This window comes from Mytilus galloprovincialis, chromosome 3, assembly GCF_965363235.1.
Source record: "Mytilus galloprovincialis chromosome 3, xbMytGall1.hap1.1, whole genome shotgun sequence".
Taxonomy (NCBI): Eukaryota; Metazoa; Mollusca; class Bivalvia; order Mytilida; family Mytilidae; genus Mytilus; species Mytilus galloprovincialis.
In genome coordinates this window covers 64,566,973-64,587,691 of record NC_134840.1, presented here as the reverse complement: position 1 = coordinate 64,587,691, position 20,719 = coordinate 64,566,973, and the positions used below count along the sequence as shown (strand labels likewise).

The 20,719-nt window shown below is 31.6% G+C and overlaps 1 protein-coding gene across 2 annotated transcripts; it reads left to right on the top strand.

Annotated features, from left to right (window-relative positions):
* The first annotated feature begins 1,067 nt into the window (after positions 1-1,067).
* On the top strand, positions 1,068-12,675 carry LOC143068639 (uncharacterized). Of its 2 annotated transcripts, none has more exons than XM_076242857.1 (9): positions 1,068-1,567; positions 3,519-3,693; positions 5,435-5,602; positions 6,700-6,744; positions 7,702-8,052; positions 9,255-9,437; positions 9,982-10,016; positions 11,164-11,503; positions 12,310-12,675. In XM_076242857.1, the coding sequence occupies exons 1-9, from the start codon at positions 1,199-1,201 to the stop codon at positions 12,492-12,494; spliced, it is 1,851 nt and encodes a 616-aa protein (XP_076098972.1). In that variant the 5' UTR covers positions 1,068-1,198; the 3' UTR covers positions 12,495-12,675. The 2 variants fall into 2 exon arrangements, with proteins under 2 accessions (XP_076098972.1, XP_076098971.1); XM_076242856.1 differs by having other exon boundaries at positions 1,069-1,567; positions 11,161-11,503.
* Positions 12,676-20,719: the final 8,044 nt, after the last annotated feature.

Genomic DNA, 20,719 nt, shown 5'->3' with positions numbered 1-20,719 from the left:
ATCACAAATTGGTTAACGCTAGATGTCCAATTATATAACAAGAACACAACATTAAAATTGACTGATCGATAGGTGATTTTGACAAACAAGACAAACGGTGTGTGTTGATGAAACAGTCAATATGTGTAATTTCTGTTCCTCAACACTTCATAAATAAAGCTCCTCATCAAGACAAACATGGAGGAGATATTTTTGTTCACCAATAAACATTGACAAACTATAGAAATGAGATTAATAAATCTTTCGTATTTTTGTTTATGTAATAGTCTTCATTATACATTTAATATTCGAGTGTAAAAGTTCTTTAAATGTCAGAAAAATTCCTGACGTAGTAAAACATTTGTTACAGAAAGAAAATAATAACGTTTTTTTAAATAAATCTTTTTACTGAACCCCCTTTTAGAATTTAAAGATTGATTATAAAAAAGAAGATGTGGTATAATTGTCAATAAGACACTCCAAACAAGAAACCAAATGACACAGAAATTACAACTATATGTCACCGTACGACCTCCAACAATGAACAAAGCCCATACCCCATACCCCATAGTCAGTTTAGGTATTGCAACACACAAGTATAAAAAAACAAAGGGTTATAATTGATCCATCTTCTCTTATTTAGATTTACACTACAGTGGTAAATGATTTGATAGATAACAGCCTTGACATACATTTAAACCGATGATGCTATATGTTAATGCAATGCCCCAGCTCAGATTTGTATGTTGGTGGTATACGGGACAACAGCAACGTTTTGTCATCATAGTTGGACATCATTTTATCAATACGCTATTTTAATAAGACAGAAATAAAAATCATTTGTATTACATTATTCTGCATTTGTTATTTAATAAGTTTTTGAACGATTGTTAGTTTAATATTTTCTTTTCAATAAAACACAATATACAAAATATAAATGTTGTACATTTAAATGTTAATCATTATTCGAATTTCAAATGATATTACAGAAAATAATATCTAATCTGATCGTGTCTCTATCTATATGCATTCAAATAATGCATATACCATGAACTATACTTATGGAGATCCTTGAACAGAGTCTTGACTCTTTTTTTCTTTTTCATTTCAAACCGGTAGTATCTTGTTTCTTTAATCAAACAAAAGACTTAAAACTTATATAGATATGTTAAAACATATTTCAAATATTGCATAACCGTTAATCAGTAATAGAATTTATATGGAGCTCCAAGACGAAAAGATGAGTTTCGATGAAAGAAATTTTAGCCCATACCTTAACAGATCATACAGTGACGGGTTTTCTCCGCCTCCTGATATTTGTGGAAAACAGAGGCATTCCGATGGATATTTACACCCTTGTAATCGCAATGAAAATGATTATCTCAGTATACAGGGATCTATCAGAGAAGAATCGCAAGTTGATAAAGTATCAGACAAACCCCCAGATTTGCCACACAGCAAATACATCACAAACAAAGAAGAGATTACTGAACTTGATGATGTTCGAATATATTATGAAATAGCAGATTCAACAAAACTTAGAACGTCTGGACAGTCAGACGTCATATGTTTCGACCAACAAGAATATGTAAGTGTTTTACAATCATTAACATGTATATAAATGTTACTCGAATCTTAAAAATTAAACTGAAATATTCAAAATAGGGAATCAATTTCACAACGGCTTGCCATATCGGGACCTTTGATAGCTTATTATTTAGTCATAGATATACTTATATATAATTAGCGTTGAAGGCCGTATGATATTCTAATTATACTTCTATTTCGCTTTTATGTTTCCGTTGTGTAAACTAAACAAGTTTAAGAATGGTTTTCACTTAAATAGGAAGCTTACGATATCAACAATTACTAACGTGTCATTGGATAAATGTCAATACTGAACCTTTGACATGGTAAGACGTAGGAAGATTAGAACCACACATGTTTTACACGTTGCTAGAAGTCATGCAATTATCTTATTGAGCAAATTATGTATTTATGATTATTCATGTGTTGTTGTTCTAAGGATAATAATCGAATAAGTTAAATATTGTTTGTTCTGATATTTTAAATGACTAAAATGTTTTTCTTTCTTTCCCTGTTGTTCTCTATAAGTAAATGATCCTTGGGGAGGTCTGAGTGATGCCCGCCGCCCTTGTAACGATCAACGCTTTTGAATAGGGACATAAGTTTGGAACCCCTTTATCCATGGTTGGACTTTCATACAAAATAGCTGGATCCGCCACTGTCCTCTCATAAAAACGTCCCTTAAAAGGATAAAATCTGTTATCATTGTATTTGAATGGGGACATAATGTTGGAACTCCCCCCACTTTTATCTATTGTGGAGCCTTTCCCCCCCCCCTTTCCCCCTTTTTACTTGGTTTGAAACCCCCTTTATTTAACGGTTGTTGGATTCCCTTTTAAAAATGACTGGATCAGATAAAATTGGGGTTTTCAATTTGCTTTATAGCGAAAATGATATTTCCACAAGACAGCTGACTATCTTTAGTTTAGAATATCTTCTTTTTTTCGCCGCTTGAGTTATTTCTCGCTATGATGCATTACCATAAGTTATCTGTAGATGAAATTCTTTCTATTAACCTTTTTTTTTGTATGTACGAATCATATAGTCGAGTTCTAATTGTCTAATGCCTATCCTTGACGGATGACATGAAAAAGATGAGCTAATAACTCCTCAAGTATGCATTATTTTTGTTTGTAATAGTCTTCAATTTTCAATAATTATTAGCAGTTTATAGCATAATTTACTGCCGCTGCCACTCGTTATCCGGGTTTTTTTCTTTGGTTTCAATATCATCATTGGCAACCATTAATTACAGTGTATTTTGGAACCTAAACTGTGTCCAAATGTTTAAATAAGCTTTAATTTAGACGACACGCACGTCTGGCGTACTAAATTATAATCCTGGTACCTTTGATAGCTATTTACACCACTGGGTCGATGCCACTGCTGTGTGAACGTTTCTTCCCCAAGGATATCACCAGCCCATTAGTCAGCACTTCGGTGTTGACATGAATATCAATTATATGTTTTTTTTTATAAATTTCCTGTTACAAAACTTAGAAATTTTCGAAAAAGTAAGGATTTTCTTATTCCAGGAATAGATTACCTTAGTCATATTTGGCACAATTTTTTGGAATTTTAGGTCCTCAATGCTCACCAACTTTGTACTTGTTTGGCTTTATAACTATTTGTTATCTGAGCTAGACAAAACGCGCGTCTGGCGTACTAAATTACAAACCTGGTACCTTTGATAACTTTTAATTATCCATAAACTGGCACAAACCCATCATATTTTGCTGGTTCTGAATCCTATATTGTTTTTTTATGAAGATATTTGTTTAACTTAGTATTACGGCATTTAAGATAGATCCATATAAAAACCAAATTATGGCCTTTTTGAAATTTAATGACAATATAACTTTTTTGGCTTTGAATTCCTTTTCTTTTTCAATCTATATATTGTCTCTGTTCATTCTTGAATGTTGTTTGTCATTTTAAACCTTTTATTGTAGGTACTAAGACCAGCAGATGACTACTGCTTGACGCAAGACAAAGAAACAAATAAACCATCTGCAAATTCTCCTTGTTCGCCCTGCAGAATGATTATTCTTGCTGCAATAATAACATTACTCCTGATTGGCATTGGCTGTGCAGCTTATTTCCTATTGCTTAGAAATACCAATGAAAGTTTGTTTGATTTAGATAGTTAGCTCGTATCCAAATCTCAAACGTGTAATGACAAGATGTTTACCTACATTACAACGTTTTGCTAATATTAAGTAATTTTAATTCAGGTTCAGTTCATTTTTATTGAACAAATAACTATTCTTATAAATATATTATTCAAACAAACTTTAAGTCAGTAGATTTATTGTAGGGTTTTTCAATGGTTACTGGTGAATTTTAAATGAGATTGTATAAAATTCATGAATAACAATATCCGTGTACGTAAATAGACAAATAATGTACGATAAGTTATTTAAATATTTATAGATTGTTTATAAATTGAAGAAAAAAAACAAAAAAGATCATGCGTCTTAAATTCCCCTTCTAGATCCATCTTCATTCAGAACGTTCAAACTCAAAATTTTAAAAGCAAAGTAATGAATTCAAATATGTAAACGTACGTGTGCGTATACCATGTTTAAACTGGTTAAAACTAGGCATGGATAATGTTAAGTTTAAACAAATCTATATGTAATATTAGTATCTTGTCTTATTATTTCGTTTATGTTGCAAATTGGACATTTTAAGCTTTTGAATATCTAATGTAACTATTCGGTTACAGTTTACTGAATGACAAACTATATTTTTAAAGGTTGATTGAAATGAAATATCCGAATATTCACACTAATAAACGAGTACATTATTTTGATATATAAACCCATGATATTTTTCTGTACAATTCTTATTCAAGACTCATCTTTAGATAGTGTTGTTTCCTCTTCATCATTCGTCTTTGAACGTTAAAAAAGGACGTCAGAAGTAATTACTTCAGTCTATAGAAAAGGAGAGGACATTTTAAGGACATATTGGCGAATAAAAAAGGCATTTTGTACACTACAGGCTTAACAAATATTTCTAAAAATATAAATGATAGGTGATTTGGTAAATACGTATAATATAACGGCATGTCGCCAATACGGAAACCTTAAGGTTTCAATAAACGGCTTTCAACGATATGCAGAAGATCCATAAACAATTTCGAGGAGCTAAGAAAAGAACAAAGATTATCACACATTTTCCATTAACACAAATTTTGATAAGATAACAAATTAAGATGAAACACGAACATAAACGAAGTTACAGATTAGAGGGGTCGAGGGCCACATTACCTTATACTGGGTTGCACTACTTTTGTTTAGACCTCAACCTTTTTCGTATTTAAATTGGACCAGTGAAATTATACAAGATACATTTTATCTATTTTGAAGAGTTAAGTGTTCAATCCGCAATTACACTTTATCAATTTGTAATGTCTACTGATATTATACTTTTTGTAATAAATACATTTACTGCAATTCCTTTCAATATTTGACAAATGTAAAACATTTCAATTGAGAAAACGATATATTGCAACAAATGACATTAACTTCATTTATAGAAAGTGGCGGCGATAAACATATATGCGGGTACCTAATCTCTCCTTAATCTAGGGAAAGTGATGTAAAAGCACAAACAAGAACAAGTAATATAACGCAGTTGAAAATCTAAACCTGTTTTAGAACATGGGATGTTCTTTATATATAAAATATGAATCGTGTTGGTCTTCATTTGTATGATTTTTTTTTCATTTTTCTAAATTTTGAACACGTAGTTACTTTAGGAAGGGCACTCAAAATGTATCGAAAAGAAGGAGTGTCATGAAACATCCCTTATAACCAAAATAAACGAATAAGTGAGTGCTATCTAGTATGTTATATTTCAGACGAGAAACCTGATACATTAAACAACACCCAGCATATTATAACGTCAACGATTGTATCGGGTACATTTGAAACACCAATACTCAGTACAGAAGCGCAAACGGATACCCTTACAAATCCAGCTTCTACGCTTACGACATCAACCGATCAGGTTTTATCAACTACAAAAGGTACGTTTTTCGTGTAGAGTCAAAAATGTTGACATGCTAAAGAAAAGTGAGCGTGTTTTTTTTTTTTTTTTCGTTGCTGTCTTATATTTATTAAAAACATGCGATGTTGCCTTACTTTGATTTATGCAATAACATTATGTAATATTCACATTTCGCATGTAAAACCACATTCTTCTTTTAGTTTGTGTCTTGTTGAATAATTCCGGCATAAAACAATAAAGCTCGCATCAAACTGAACGGTGATTGATAGAAATAAGGGATAAAAACTGCTTTTCCATTTCCATTGGCTATTCATTGGGTAAATGACGACTATAAATTAAATTGATTATAAATATGTTTTCTTCAACGTGAATCAAGATATAATCCAATTGATAATATACAAATCACCTTCATTTTTCCAAGAGAAAGATTATTATTGTCAAATGATACCGTTCGGGTTGATTGATAGATTGTTTTTTTATCCCATTTTTAAACCTATTTGTTATATCATGGTAGCCAATTCATGTATTTATTTATTTTGTGGAGGAAGATAAAGTTAATGAAGAGAATGACAAAACTTCGCAAGCGAAAGTTTTACGTTTGCTTTCAAACTTACATTTTCAATATTGACATGCTAATGATACAGTTGTTGAACTGGTTACAGAAATTGAACTGCTAATACTGCTCAGACAACGAGGTATCTGATTCCATTCTAAAGTTTATGTCTATGTTTTGAAGTTTCACAACGGAATCAAAGTATGACTTGAGACAAGAACAACCTTTCGCGGAATAATTTGCTTCTTAAAACTAAGCGGGTTTTTTTTTTTCTCTCTCTCTAGTGAAATGGGTTATACCGCTCTTGATAATAAGATATCGCTTGATATCAACTCTGATTATTCGATACATAATTTTTTCTTAAACACAAGGCCTTGAAAAACAAAAACAGTATAATCCCATACTACTAACCGTGTATTGAAATAAGCCCACTTACTAACCTCATATGGAATATACACGGTCTCCACACTGTTGCTTTTTAACCAATTATATTCCTAGAAATGTATAGGAATAAAGATAATTTATTTTGTTGATCCTCAGATGTTGTTTTTTTTTTCTTTCAGAGAGTAGTACGTCAGCAGCACCAAGTTCAACTACGGAAACCTACTGTAAGTACTTGATTGCATAATAAAATAGTAAACGAATTATGTACATAATACAGGAGGACGTGGGAAAATAGTTTGTAGAGCAAATTCAATGTTACGTATTGGATATATTGTCATTTTCCCTTTCTGTGGTTTTTTTTTCTTCAGATTGTAAGATTATCAAATATTATCCCACGTCTGTTAATGATTCTCTTGGTATATGATTGTCGCTGATGAGATAGCTTTTGACCCAAACTTTGATTTTACAATTATTAAGGATTTTCTACACAACCAGAATACCTTATTCGTCAAAACCTTTTGGAATTTTTGTCTTTTAATGCTTTTCAACTCATTCATTTGACCGTTTTGTCTCCTTTGATTCGGTTTTCACTGAAGAATCTTTTGTAGACGAAACGAACGTCTATAGTACACAATTATTTGCCTGGTCTCTTAGATGAGTTTAATTAAAACTAATGGGTCGATAACACTGCTGGAAGAGGTTTCATCCCGGGATTATCCAATGCTCAGTTGTCGGCACTTCTATGTTGATCGGTTTATGACTTTTGAACAACGGTATACTACAGTTGCCTTTATTTAACATGAAATATCCTTGATATGATCATAATGAAAAAACAATTGTTGAAATTTGTGAAATTCTAAGAGTATTCTACCTGAAGAATAGAAATTTTGAGTCTTCAATGCTCTTAATTTTATACTTATTTGACTTTTTATTCTTTTAATTAGAAGTTTTGTAGACGAAACGTGCGTCTAGTTTACATAATTCCTAGCCTGGTATATAGGATGAGTTTATTTCAAGTGGTTGGTCTTTTTAAAGAGGATTATTAATAAGTCAGTTTGTGTGGGATTTTTTTTATTATTATTATTTTGACTAATTATGAAGAGAACTTAAATCGAATGTGATGTATAAATTAGTCTTCAGTTTTATTGTAATGATAAACAATTTCTTTCGTTTACATGAAGGTTCACCTACTGGTAGAACGATTTTTCAACTCAATCCTGATCAAATAGCTGACCCGGAAGTTAGAAGAAATTTGTTGCCGCATAATTGCGAAGCCTACGTTGGTTACCCAGCAGGAGACCTAAGCATTGAAATTTTGAAGTCAGGAGAGCTGGAGTTCAGAAAATTAGATGTTATCACTGAGAGCACGGAGGACAACAAGACGTCATGCGAAATTCATAGAAAAATAAATTTTAGAATAGTATTTACATCTGATATGGAGAAGGCTATCATCAGATGTTCAGTAATTAATAAACACTTCCCAGATTCTCCAGCCTTTCATTCACAAAACGAAACAGTTTTTCTTATACCAGGTAAATATCAGTTGATTGTTTATATTTGAATTGAAAAAAAAAAGATTATGACTCTTAAACGAAGCACCATCGGAAATTACAAAACAAATGAGGCTATTTTGCCAGATTTTGCGCTTTTATTGAATCATCTTTTTGGTGTGTTACCCTTCTTTCATTGTTTTATCTGTTTATGCGATCTTGCTTTACCATTTCTAATCGAGACAAATCATTATCCTTACACTTACCTATATATGTTTATATTTCGCTATTTATTAAAACCGTGTTGCGTTTCGGTAAATTATTAAATTGTTAAACTTATTATTACGGGTTATTGAATTAGGGTTTTTCCAAAAAATGTTATTGAACTTAGCATTATACAATCTTCCAAAATATGCCTATTGAAAGTTTGTTAATTTTCTGTAACTATTTTCTAGACCATTTTCTGATTTTTCATTTATAACGTCCTTGCTAAAAAGAAGGAGAAAAACACGTTGTCTTTTTGACACATTCCCCATTTCCATTCTCAATTTTATAGGCCTAATCTTTTAAGACTATGCAATTTCATTAGTCAATGAAATTCCTAATAAGTGGAAATAATTATAAAGGTATAAATACAAAGAACTTGGAAAGAAAAAATCAGACCTAAAATTAATCTTATAGTTTTTGTTCTAGCAACTTGTGATGACCGGAAATGAAATTAAAAAGTCAACCTGAAAATTTCACACGGGATTGCATATGATTTTTATTTATTTCAACTTGTAATAAAAGACTTCATATTTGAAAGTACTTTTAAAAACAAATATAATACAAAATTGAAACTATGCATCCTTATACTATGTCCGAATGTAAGGGAGATACAAAACAGAACTGCAACCTGTATAGAATGAGATAAACTTTTTGCTTTTATCTAGACTAATGTGCCGAAAAGCTGTATTAAATATAAGCAGAATAACGTAATCAGTATTAGGTATACTAGTTGCTAATTCTTATTTTGAAGACACACAAATGAATGTATATAAATGAAAGCAGCAAAAGTATACCTCATAAGTTTTTGATAATCTACTTTGCATGAGTGATGGAATGCCTGGCTCTCAAACAATTCGAGTTGTCTTTCTTTGAATAGAATAACTATTTCGCAATGTTGGTAAATAATTCACTATTCAATTTAATCAAAGATATTACAATGTTGTTAATGCATGTTAACAACAGTAAATTTCTTTCAGGTGATGCGTGTAAGGATAACAGTGTATCCCAAAGCCAACGTGTACATCCTTCCAACTGTCATTATTATATTGAGTGCCAGAATAATGAACCTTATGGACGGGCCTGTCAGTACAACTTTTGTTTTGGAATATACACAGTAGAAACATGCAGTCCATGTTATGACGTGACATGTCTAGCAACAAGTAAGACATTATCAGATTTAACGAAAACCGACTTTAGAATGTGGTTGTGAATAGAGACACAACGTATTATCTTAGACCACTTTCGACTGATTTTTATGTATCATTTGATAGCACACGTTTACGTTGGAGATTGTTTTCAATGTAAAATCAAATATTTCCGAAATGCAAGAAAACACCATTGTGTTCCTTTATAACCATATGAATTATTTCGTTTTGAGCATTACTGAGGATATATCAGCTATATAAAAATGTAAATGTCGTATAATTACCAATGATGTACATCAAAGAAATTATAGTTCATCGTTTACCCTTAAATACGATCCTAACATTATAAATAATAATGATAAAGCCAACAATCTGATGTATGCAAACACAATTATACATCAAAGCAAGCCAACCACTGAATTATGAAACTCGGCACCCAAACAAATCTGACGGTAATAAACTCTTGCGCTGAACTCTCTACTAACCTTGTTAAGTTTTCATTAATCATCAGAATTATATTCATGCATTATACAAATATAAAAGTCGTTTTCTTTTAAAGGTACCTCCTGTACAAATACGACAGTGGTTCAGCAGGTAATATACAAGTAAAAAAAAGATAGAAATCCATTTTATGTTGCGTGAACAAAATATTTTTGAATTAATAAAAGCAGATATTTACTGCAAATAAGTTTGATCATTTGAAACATATAGACCCGTTAACAAACAATGAATGTGCAAAATTTGTATTTTTAATACATTTCAAATATAAAAAAAAAGAAGATATAGTATGATTGCCAATGAGACAACTCTCCACAAGACACCAAATGACACAGAAATTAACAATTATAGGTCACCGTACGGCCTAACACAAGGAGCAAAGCCATTACTACATAGAATACTATAAAAGGCCCGGAAATAACAATGTAATACAATTCAAACGAGAAAACTAACGGTCTGATTTATGTACATAAAAAGAACAAAATACAAATATGTAACACATCAACAAACGACAACCACTGAATTATATGCTCCTGACTGTGGACAGGCACATACATACAGAATGTGGCGGGGTTAAACATGTTAGCGATATTTCAAACCTCCCCTAACCTGGTATAACAGTACGACATAAGAACGAACTATAAACATCAGCTGAAAAAGGATTAACTCATCAGATGGTTACAAAACAAATACTACACAAAGTATACGTGACAAGGTACTTGTACATCACAACAGCAAAAAGACACTAAGTACATATCTGAGAGTACTCTAAGCAACTGACAGCTAGTTCAAAGCCACTAACAACTGATAAAACAAATCATGCATCAAATACAATATCTTTCAATTTCATAGTACCAGGGTTATAGTTGAGTACGCCAGACGCGCGTTTCGTCTACACAAGACTCATCAGTGACGCTCATATCAAAATATTTATAAAGCCAAACAAGTACAAAGTTTCAATGTTTTATAAACAGGAAATTTATACAAATGACCACATTATTGATATTCATGTCAACACTGAATATGTCTCAATTATTATTACTTATAAGCTAGGTTGTAAAGCAATGTATTTTGACAAAGTGAAAGTAATGTTAAACTGGTATCTATGATGAGTTATTTAAAACCTTTTTGTACCTTGATTTTAAAATTTAACAGCAATGGAGAAAAATATGGTGAAAACTTTTATGATCATAGTAGTATTCTATTGTTCTCGAAATTGATTTCTTAATTACTTTTTCAGCAGAACAAAGCTGAAATGACAATACATTTTGATCAAGTTGTTGGTCTGACTTCCCCAAGATCTTCAAATCTACATATTTGCACTGGTTTCATTGGCAATTCAACAGGTGACATAAAAGTTCAAATACAATTAGCAGGAAGTGACAATTATCAAACAATCATTCCTATTTATACAACCAGGACAGACACAACAGAAAATTGCGGAATTAGAAGAGTCCTCAAGTTTTGGATTGGATTCACTGTAGCTATGTACAATGCAACCATTAGATGTAGAGTAACAAATGGCTTTCATCCGGATGTTTCTCCTATCTTTTCTAAAAGTGAAACTCTTTACCTGGTTTCCAGTTAGTAGAAGTTCATAGATAATAATTTGTAAATTGCATCAAAATAAAAATAAACAAGCAAAGACGGCCAATTCGTTTAAACCGATAAGGCCTTTCCGAAACATTTGAATGAATAAAAGCAAAACTAGCGTTGATATTTTTTCGGGAGGGCATGGTGGTCGATGGATTTTTTTAATCAACATCCTTGCCCTGACTAACGAAAAACACCATGCCTAAGACAAAATGAAAATAAATATTCTGCCCCAATTACTGAAGAACATATTTCCATAACATCCCGTCTCATTGAAAAGCTCATAAAAAAGTAGAACAGAAACTACAGAATTATATTCTGTCAATATACCCGAGAGAACACTTTTGTCTGTGTAGCGGTTTGTTATATGTCGGTTTTAGAATTTAGAATAAATAATGGTAATAATACAATGTCTCATTAAGCGACAGAAAATCGTTTAACAAGAACATGTTAATCTTTTCTGCCATCAAAACTAATTATATTAAATAGAAAATGTACAAACAAATAAAACACATATTACAGTCAACAAAAAATAGCAACTTCAATTGAATAAGCACACTTGCATTAAATAAAAAAAATATATAAACAATACTTAGGATTCAGTTATCTTTATTCTGTAAAGTTAACCAATCATTGAACTATGTGAGTTTGATTATACTTTTCGGGGTTTTTTTTATTATTAAATGTACATATGTATCTTGTACTAGTTATTCTTTCAAGTTGTAGAACTTTGTCTTCTTACAATTATAATATATTTTCCTCATGTTCTTATGATATTGTTAAACTATCATTTCAGGTGACTTTTGTAACCAGAATTTTAACAGCACCATAACCAACAAATATCATCATCCAACAACCTGTCATAGATTTATTTCTTGTGTAGGGAATGCACCTCACGTCCATGCATGCTCGAGTGGTCTTTGTTTTAGTTTAGAAGAGGATCGTTGTGATTATTGCAATCTGGTAAAAACATGTCCGTAATACAACCGAAAACTGAATCTTATTTGATAATTCACGGATATGTTTACATAGACAAGCTTCAAAATATAATCGTGTTTCTTGTAGTTAATCCTACATTGTTTTCAAAAATTATATTACACTAGAAGTTTGAATATATCTATTTGTGTTAACAATACATTCAATAAAAAGATGAACGATGGTGTTTTTAGTGTTAATATACGAGTTTTAATGTACATAATTGATGATAATATGTATTGATTAAACCATACTAATGCTTAAAAATTACAAAAGGCTGATGTTTTGTCTGTACTTGTGAAAATGCCTCTATTCATTTAAATTTAATTTTACTTTCAAAACTGAGGATTTTATTTACACATTTTTTTAAGCCAATGTGTACAAATAGTAGAAATTTTCCTTGAATAATATGCCTTTAACAATACCAAATATTAACATATGTTTTGGAGAACCTGCAATTAAACGGTTCCACACATAAAAATTTAAAAACATCTGTTCATGCTTTTATTGTTAACTGCTAATTTTGTCGAGTCAAAATCAAATCGACTTGATCAAATCAATGTATCACAAAATATCATTTGTTTTATCATGTCCCTGTCAATCATATATATTTTTATTTTAAGAAAAGTGGAAATGTCAAAATAGACTAAGAATAATTCAGCCACTTTATGCATGCCATATAAAAAAGGGAGATATAGTATAATTTCGATACAATTGTCCAAAAAGATTTTTTTTAAATCAATTTAATGGTTGTAGCATAAAATGTAATAGTAAGAAGATTATACTTGTCCAGGCTGTAAAAGCGTTGATCATGAACTTTATTCACACAAAATGGTAAACTTTTTTACACCCTCATATTAAAACAAAACAGCATCCAACTCTTAAATTAAAAAAGCCCATTACGAGCACATTATCAGGAGACAATTTTGTTTTGCGAATTTGCACGACTTTTGCAATAAACTGACAACGTTGCAGTACACCACGCGAGGTACGTACATCTTGTAAAAAAAATGTAAACAACACGTTGTAAATTTCATGCACACAAAGCGCTATTCTGGATTTTCTTTCATCAAGAATGCTCGAAGCCGAATCTTTGAAACCAAGAATGTATAATTACCTTAACGTACAATGTTAGAAAGTTTTGTTATAAATCACGTCAGCACAATAGTATTTACTACTGAGCTGATGATACCGTCTGGGACCGATATCCACCAGCAGAGGTATCGGTAAAAGTATTTGGGGAAAAGTTAACGACAAATTTATTTAATTTTTATGCCAAATCAAAATCTTTTCTCATACACTTATTTATACATATTTAAGTTGCTAAGTTAAATCAAAATGGATGCTGGATGTGTACTGATTGATGATTTAGTCTTAAATTGAGGATTTATTTTATTAGTTGTTTCTGACTTTTTACTAGCTGTCAGTAAAAAGGAAAAACACAAAAATACTGAACTCCGAGGAAAATTCAAAAAGGAAAATCCAAAATCAAAAGGCAAAATCAAAAGTCCAAACACATCAAACGAATGGATAACAACTGTCATATTCCTGACTTGGTACAGGCATTCTCTAATGTAGAAAATGGTGGATTGAACCTGGTTTTATAGCTAGCTAAACCTCTCACTTGTATGACAGTCGTATCAAATTCCATTACATTGTCAACGATGCATGAACAAAACAAACATACTCAAAGAGTAAAAAATGTCAAAAATAGGGGTACAGCAGTCAATATTGTGTTATCATCTTAATATCACTATAAAAACAACAAATGTAACGAAGAAGCACAAAAAGGCATACATCAAATTTAACATACTCATTTTGTTTTTCTTATACGACTTAATTTATCTATGTAAAGTCTACCCATAAAGGATAGAAGGTTTTCAGTACTGGTGTAAAATTGCGCGTTTGAAATTCGCACAGGCAGACATAAAAATAATTTTGTCGTTCAAAGTATGACGGCATACATAAATGCAGAGTCAAGTTAAGTAGATATAACAGAAAACACATTTAACAGTAAAAGTAATAATAATTAATAAAATAATTGTGTGGTTCAAAGTATGACGGGATACATAAGTACAGTTTCACGTCAAATGTATATCATAAAAAACAGACTTAACAGAAAAAGTAGTATTATTGAATAAAATTGTTTTGTCATTCATAGTATGTCAAGATCCATAAGTAAAAGTAATATTAATAAATGAAATAATTTTGTCGTTCAAAGTATGATGTTTTACATAACCACAGAGTCACTTCAAAAGAATATCTCAAAAAGCTTAACAGTACAAGTAATATTAATAAAGACAAATAAAATAATACTATTTCACGTTATTAAGATGATAACCAACGTCAGTACGCAAAATCTATACTTCAAGACCATCTTGTATTATTTGTGAAGTTGATACGGAATATTTATCAACAAGTTCTGGGTATCTTCCAATGAACTTTTTTAGAAAAAGGACGAGACGTTCTTTGACATACCCCTGGTTCATCAACTTTCTGCTCAGACACTGGTGACGTTTTACAAAGTCTGAATAGGAGCTGCAAGCTCTTGAATACCTAATAAGTTGGGAAATGTATATTCCATATGCAGGTGAAGTTGGTATATTACTACTAAGGTGGGGGAAATTGATAATTTCAAAATTAAAATCGTCTCGTTTGTCATAGATTCTGGTACTGAGATGACTGTGTATGTCAAATTCGAGGTATAAGTCTTAAAATGAGGCGGAGGAAGCCGTGTCTGTGGTCTCTTTAATTTCTAGTTCTGGTGGGTATATTAATGGAACCCAATCAGAAAAGTTCGGATTGTTAATGGAAAGAACATCATCAATATATCTAAAAGTGAAATTAAATAACCTGGCTTCTTTGATCTTCTTGTTTTTGACAAGTGTCTGAAGGAACTCCGATTCATATGAAAATAAGAAGAGGTCGGCAAGGAGAGGCGCACAGTTCGTTCCCATAGGAATGCCGACAATTTGTTGAAAAAGTCTACCTCCAAATTCAACAAATATGTTGTCAATAAGAAACTCCAGCATACTGATCACTTGTTCCTCTGTGTAGTATGTTTTACCCTTTTGTTCCTTATTAACAAAATATGCCTTATGGTATCCCAAAGTGATAAATTTATAGCGTATGCTACCATTTTTATGATGAAAAGCATTGTGGATTATTTCTTTTAGACGGTTTTTCAATTTCACATGGGGAATGGTTGTATACAAGGTTGAAAAATCAAAAGTTTTGATGGTTAAATTTCAGAAAAAGACCGAGATTTAAAATTATCCAGAAGTTCTTTAGAGCTTTTAAGAATCCACATATGGTTAATACCACTACGTGAGTAAACAGTTTCACAGTATATCTGAAGACCCTCTTTAACTGCGGACAGAATTTTAGTCATTCTAATAGACAATTCTTTAGTAGAACAAGCAGATGAGCCGGCAATGTACCGTTGTTTGTACGGAATTTTGTGAAGTTTAGGTCTCAATACAAACAAGGTAAGTCCTCCGATTTGTTGTTCCATGCAATGTTCATAGAAGCCATGAAGGACTTATGATTCGCCATCTCATCCTTGTCAAATGATATGTTTTTGTATGTGGGATTACCTGAGTGCTCATTTATTCCTAATTCTTTTATAAGACACTCGTAGTAATACGATTTACATATAAAGACAATATTATTTGAAGTTTTGTCCGCAGGAACAACAACATACTTATCTTGAAGAGATGATAGACATTTTACAGCCTCTTTGTCACTGAAAATGGACTTAGGTCGATCATTCACACAGTTTTTCAACTTATGAATGCGACGTTTTATCAGAGACCTGATTGTTTTGACCCATTCTGACAAAGTGTCCAGTTGAACATCTTCTCTCTTAGCCCATGCTCTGGCGTAGTTCTCAATGGAATCCATAATTATTTTGAAGTTATGGTTCCAATTGATGTGTTGGGGTTCTCTAAACTTAGGACCACGAGAAATCACCTTTCGGAGATTTTCATGTTGAATTATGTTTAGATCCCCAGTAATAACATGACCAGAGAGGCTGTAATTGTAAGGCGAGTGGGAACAGTCACATGTCAGAGGTTTTTTTAAGGTATTGTTCTAAATCAAGGTCCTGTAATGCTTGTTTATAGTTAAATATTTTGGGTGCAATGGTTTTGATGTAACTGTAGGATACAATAGGAACAGACTGATTTTGAAAATAAATAACTGCGAGTACTCTTAGATCTGTACTTAATGTCTTTTTGTTTGTTGGGATGTACAAGTACCTGTCCACGTTCACTATGTGTTTATTTTAGATTTTTTTGTACATGTATCCATCAGATGATTAAATACGTTTTTAACTGATTTTTATAATTTTTTCTGATGTACTTTTATACCAGTACTAAGTAAGGGGATGGAGCCTTAAAACTATGTCAACCCAGCCAACATCTGTATGGGGTTGTCGTTTGTTGCTGTGTTACATATTTTGTTTTCGCTCATTCTTTTGTACATTGATACGGCCGTTGTTTTTTCTTGTTTGAATCGTTTTACATTAGTAATTTCGGAGCCTTTTTTTAACCAACTTTGAGGTATGGGCTTTGATCGTTATTGAAGGCCGTATGGTGATCTATAGTTGTACATTTCTGTGTCATGTTGGTGTCTTGTGGAGAGATGTTTTATTTGCAAACATAGCACATCTTCCTTTTATAAAGCTATAAAGTTTTCTGTAACAATGTAGACAATCCAATTAACACAGAATTGGAACATACCACCATCTAAAAGTTCCAAATTGCCAGCATTCTCTCGTAGGACAAAATTACCCGCCGTTGTTTTATCCAATTATACTGAGAGGTACGCATAATGCTAGTAACTTTACTGTACACCGCGTATGTGCTGTACAAATAATGCAGTGTGTGCAAGAAACAATTTGTAAACATATTACCGTAGTTTTATACCAGGTTTTTTCCATGTTATTCCTCCACGTGCCGTCGAATTCTCTTACTGTCAATTATATATTTCTTTTATGATAATATCCTGTTATTTATTCTTGCATGGATAGATATTTCTGGTTTCACTACGCGTACACGGAGCGTAACACGAAAGAAAGATAATCCGAATACTGCATTAATTTGATTGGCTTATCCAACATCACGAGACGATATCACGACATTGCTATGTCTACTTGTCAGATCATTGGTGATTTTCAAAGGGTATGAAGATGTACATTTCGTCTATGGCTACGAGTATAAGTGATTTCTTCTTAAGTTACAAAATACTCACACTTTTGTCAAATTTTATTACATTCTGAATCGTATAAAAAGTTTAGAAATCACTGATGTTAAAGTATGACCCCGTCACATAACATATAACGTCATACTGGTATGTGCAAATGACTAGCTCAGAAATCAATAATTCGCGAAATTTTGAATTTAAGACAATGAGAGTGTTGCCGATCATGATTAAAGAAATAGGTTTAACTACTTGTGAGAATTGGATATCGATTGCTTTCATTTCTCGTTATTTGATTTGCCCTTTCCTATATGATGTCATATGTCTTTTTCCTTGTGTCAAACTTTAAATTCGATATTTTAAGACTTTTTGCACGCTTCAGAATTCAAGACAATTGGACAAAAAGGAGGTTGGCAGGTGAAATGTGTGAGTGTTTTCTATTTTGTTGAAGAAATCATATATATCCATTGCCATGTAAATGTACAGCGTCTTCACCTTTGCAAGTCAGCATTGACCTAACGAGTAACCAATAAAAATGCCGTAATATCATCATTTGACACTGGATAAGCCAATCAAATTTTCGTATCACACTCCGTTCAGTGTGATACGATAAATATTTATTCATGCAAGTAAAAGACAACAGGCCACAACCATAAGTGAATAAAATTTTAATAACTCGAGTTGATATCAAACTATATTTAATCCTCACTTTAAGCTTGACAATTACAAATTATAGCTATAGATTAAATGTTATTAGTATCGTTAGTTAAATTTACTAATAACAAATTCATTGAGGATTGAAAATTAAGAATGAATAAGAGAAGACATAAAAATTAAATGCAAAAATTCAGAGCTTGTCCAATATGACAGTAGCGGTGCAATATCGTATACGTAAAGGTTTTAACTAAACCGATACCGATCGATTGTACAGTGTAAACGCTTTTGCTATATAATTGCCATTATATAAATACATTGTCTTGCTTTTTATGGAATAAAACAATTACTGTCTTTTGTTTCGGTATATATGAGTTTTAATAAATTTCTGAAATAAAAACTGCTTTTCACTTCGATCGTTAGTAGAGACATATATGCTTCAGTTAATATATTTTCTTTTTCAAAAGTCAATAAAACCAAATATTAACTTCATCAAGAGATATGTGTATAATATTTTAATTAATGCACTATAAACATTATCGGTATAATAACAGTATACGAGAACAAAGATTCACAAGATATTTTGTTTCAATTTGAATTTTATATTTAGAAATATGTAACATATATTATAATGTCGGTCAAACTACTGTAAAAGATTGCACTAAGAAAAAAACATATCAATTTACAACAATATAAAGAAAAAGTGTTTTAAATTTCATGCCCGGTAAAATGTTTATTGTTTTAAATAATTTGTAAAAATCGTGTCAACATAGTGTTTCACCATTGTTTTAGGTCGTTCAATTACAAACAATGTATATTCAAAAACCGTATAGTATATCTTCTTTGATTTTGTATATGGTATTTTTAAATAATTAGGCTTTGATAATGAAGGCTGAAATAAACAGAAAAATGACATATTCATGAAAGTGAAATATTCATACCAGTTTTTAATTTTTAAAATGTCAAAAATTAAAGAACTTGGGAGAGATACAGAGTTTCATGACCTTAAAATAATTGGAGAAAAAAGCGCGGCCAATCTTCCAAATGGCGGATTATGGAACGAAGGATCGGAGAGGCACAAAAATGAAATATCAATTAACATTATCGATGAGACCGGAAATAAACTTCAACACGAAGAAATACAAATATGTGTATCTGGTGAGAAGAGTAATCATGCCAGCCTTGAAATAGATGAAACGAAATTTAAAAAAGAACCAGATGAATATGAAATTGTGGCACCGAGCAGCGTAAATGACAAAGCCGAGGAAAAAGACTTTTATAGGCAAAGTAGTGTTAATTTAAAGTTGCATGAAACAAAATGTAACTATACCATAGACAGTGGAATTACTTTGGCAACAGATAGCGAGGATATAGAGGTAGAAGAAACTGAATTTCGAAAGGAAGTCATTACACATAAGAAAAGGGTTGTAAATTCATATGCTGGCAATCATGACGAAATCCATTTCATAGAATCTATTCCAATAAAAGAAAACGAACTAGAGGTTTCAACAAGTCGGCATAAAAACGGTTTTGTTGGTGAATCAGATTTAAATAAAACTGATATTAGTAACACTGACAATGAAACCATGTGGTACAAATTCATGCAGAAAGTAAGTATATAATTTCCTTGATTTCGGTTTATATTAAAATAAGGAGGTGTTGTGTTATTACCGATGAATTTAAATGCAGTGGCTGTAGGCAATAATAGGGTCATACGCCTCCAAAAATGATAAAGACTCGTATCGTATGATCGGCTAAACAAGGTCCCGATGTGAAAAATGTGAGACAATTCCAACGAGAAAACTAACGACTTTATTTAAAACAAAACAACATACTAAAATCAAATATGACAGACACAATTCAACGACAAGTTCTTAATGCGAAAGTCCATGATAAATATGGGAACTACTTTGTAAATCATTATTCGTATCCTATTAAATTGCTCTAACCCCGTAGCCTTGTTTGACTGAATTCAATATAACTTTTGATTTGAGTTCTAGCTTGTATATCTTATTTTGTTTGTGAACAAAATGGTTTCTGTATTAAACAAATATTTGGTTTCCAAAATTATTACATGTATGTTAGCTTATTCGAATAAAACATCATTCTTTTGAACTTGGTTATTACTAGCAGGTCTGAAAATTTATTTTGATGTGCATGTTAAGCGAGTCAAAGTTGTATTTATCAACTAGAACATGCCATTATGACAATTAAGTTAATATGAATTTTAATGAACTTGTATCCGATTAAAAATTTACTTGAATCGGAAACTACATTTGGTTTTTTTTTTTTTCTGTTTTCCTTCAGTTTAAGTCTGACAGTCCAGAAACAAAGTATAAGATAGATGAGAATGTTGCATCACAAGCTGACAAAAC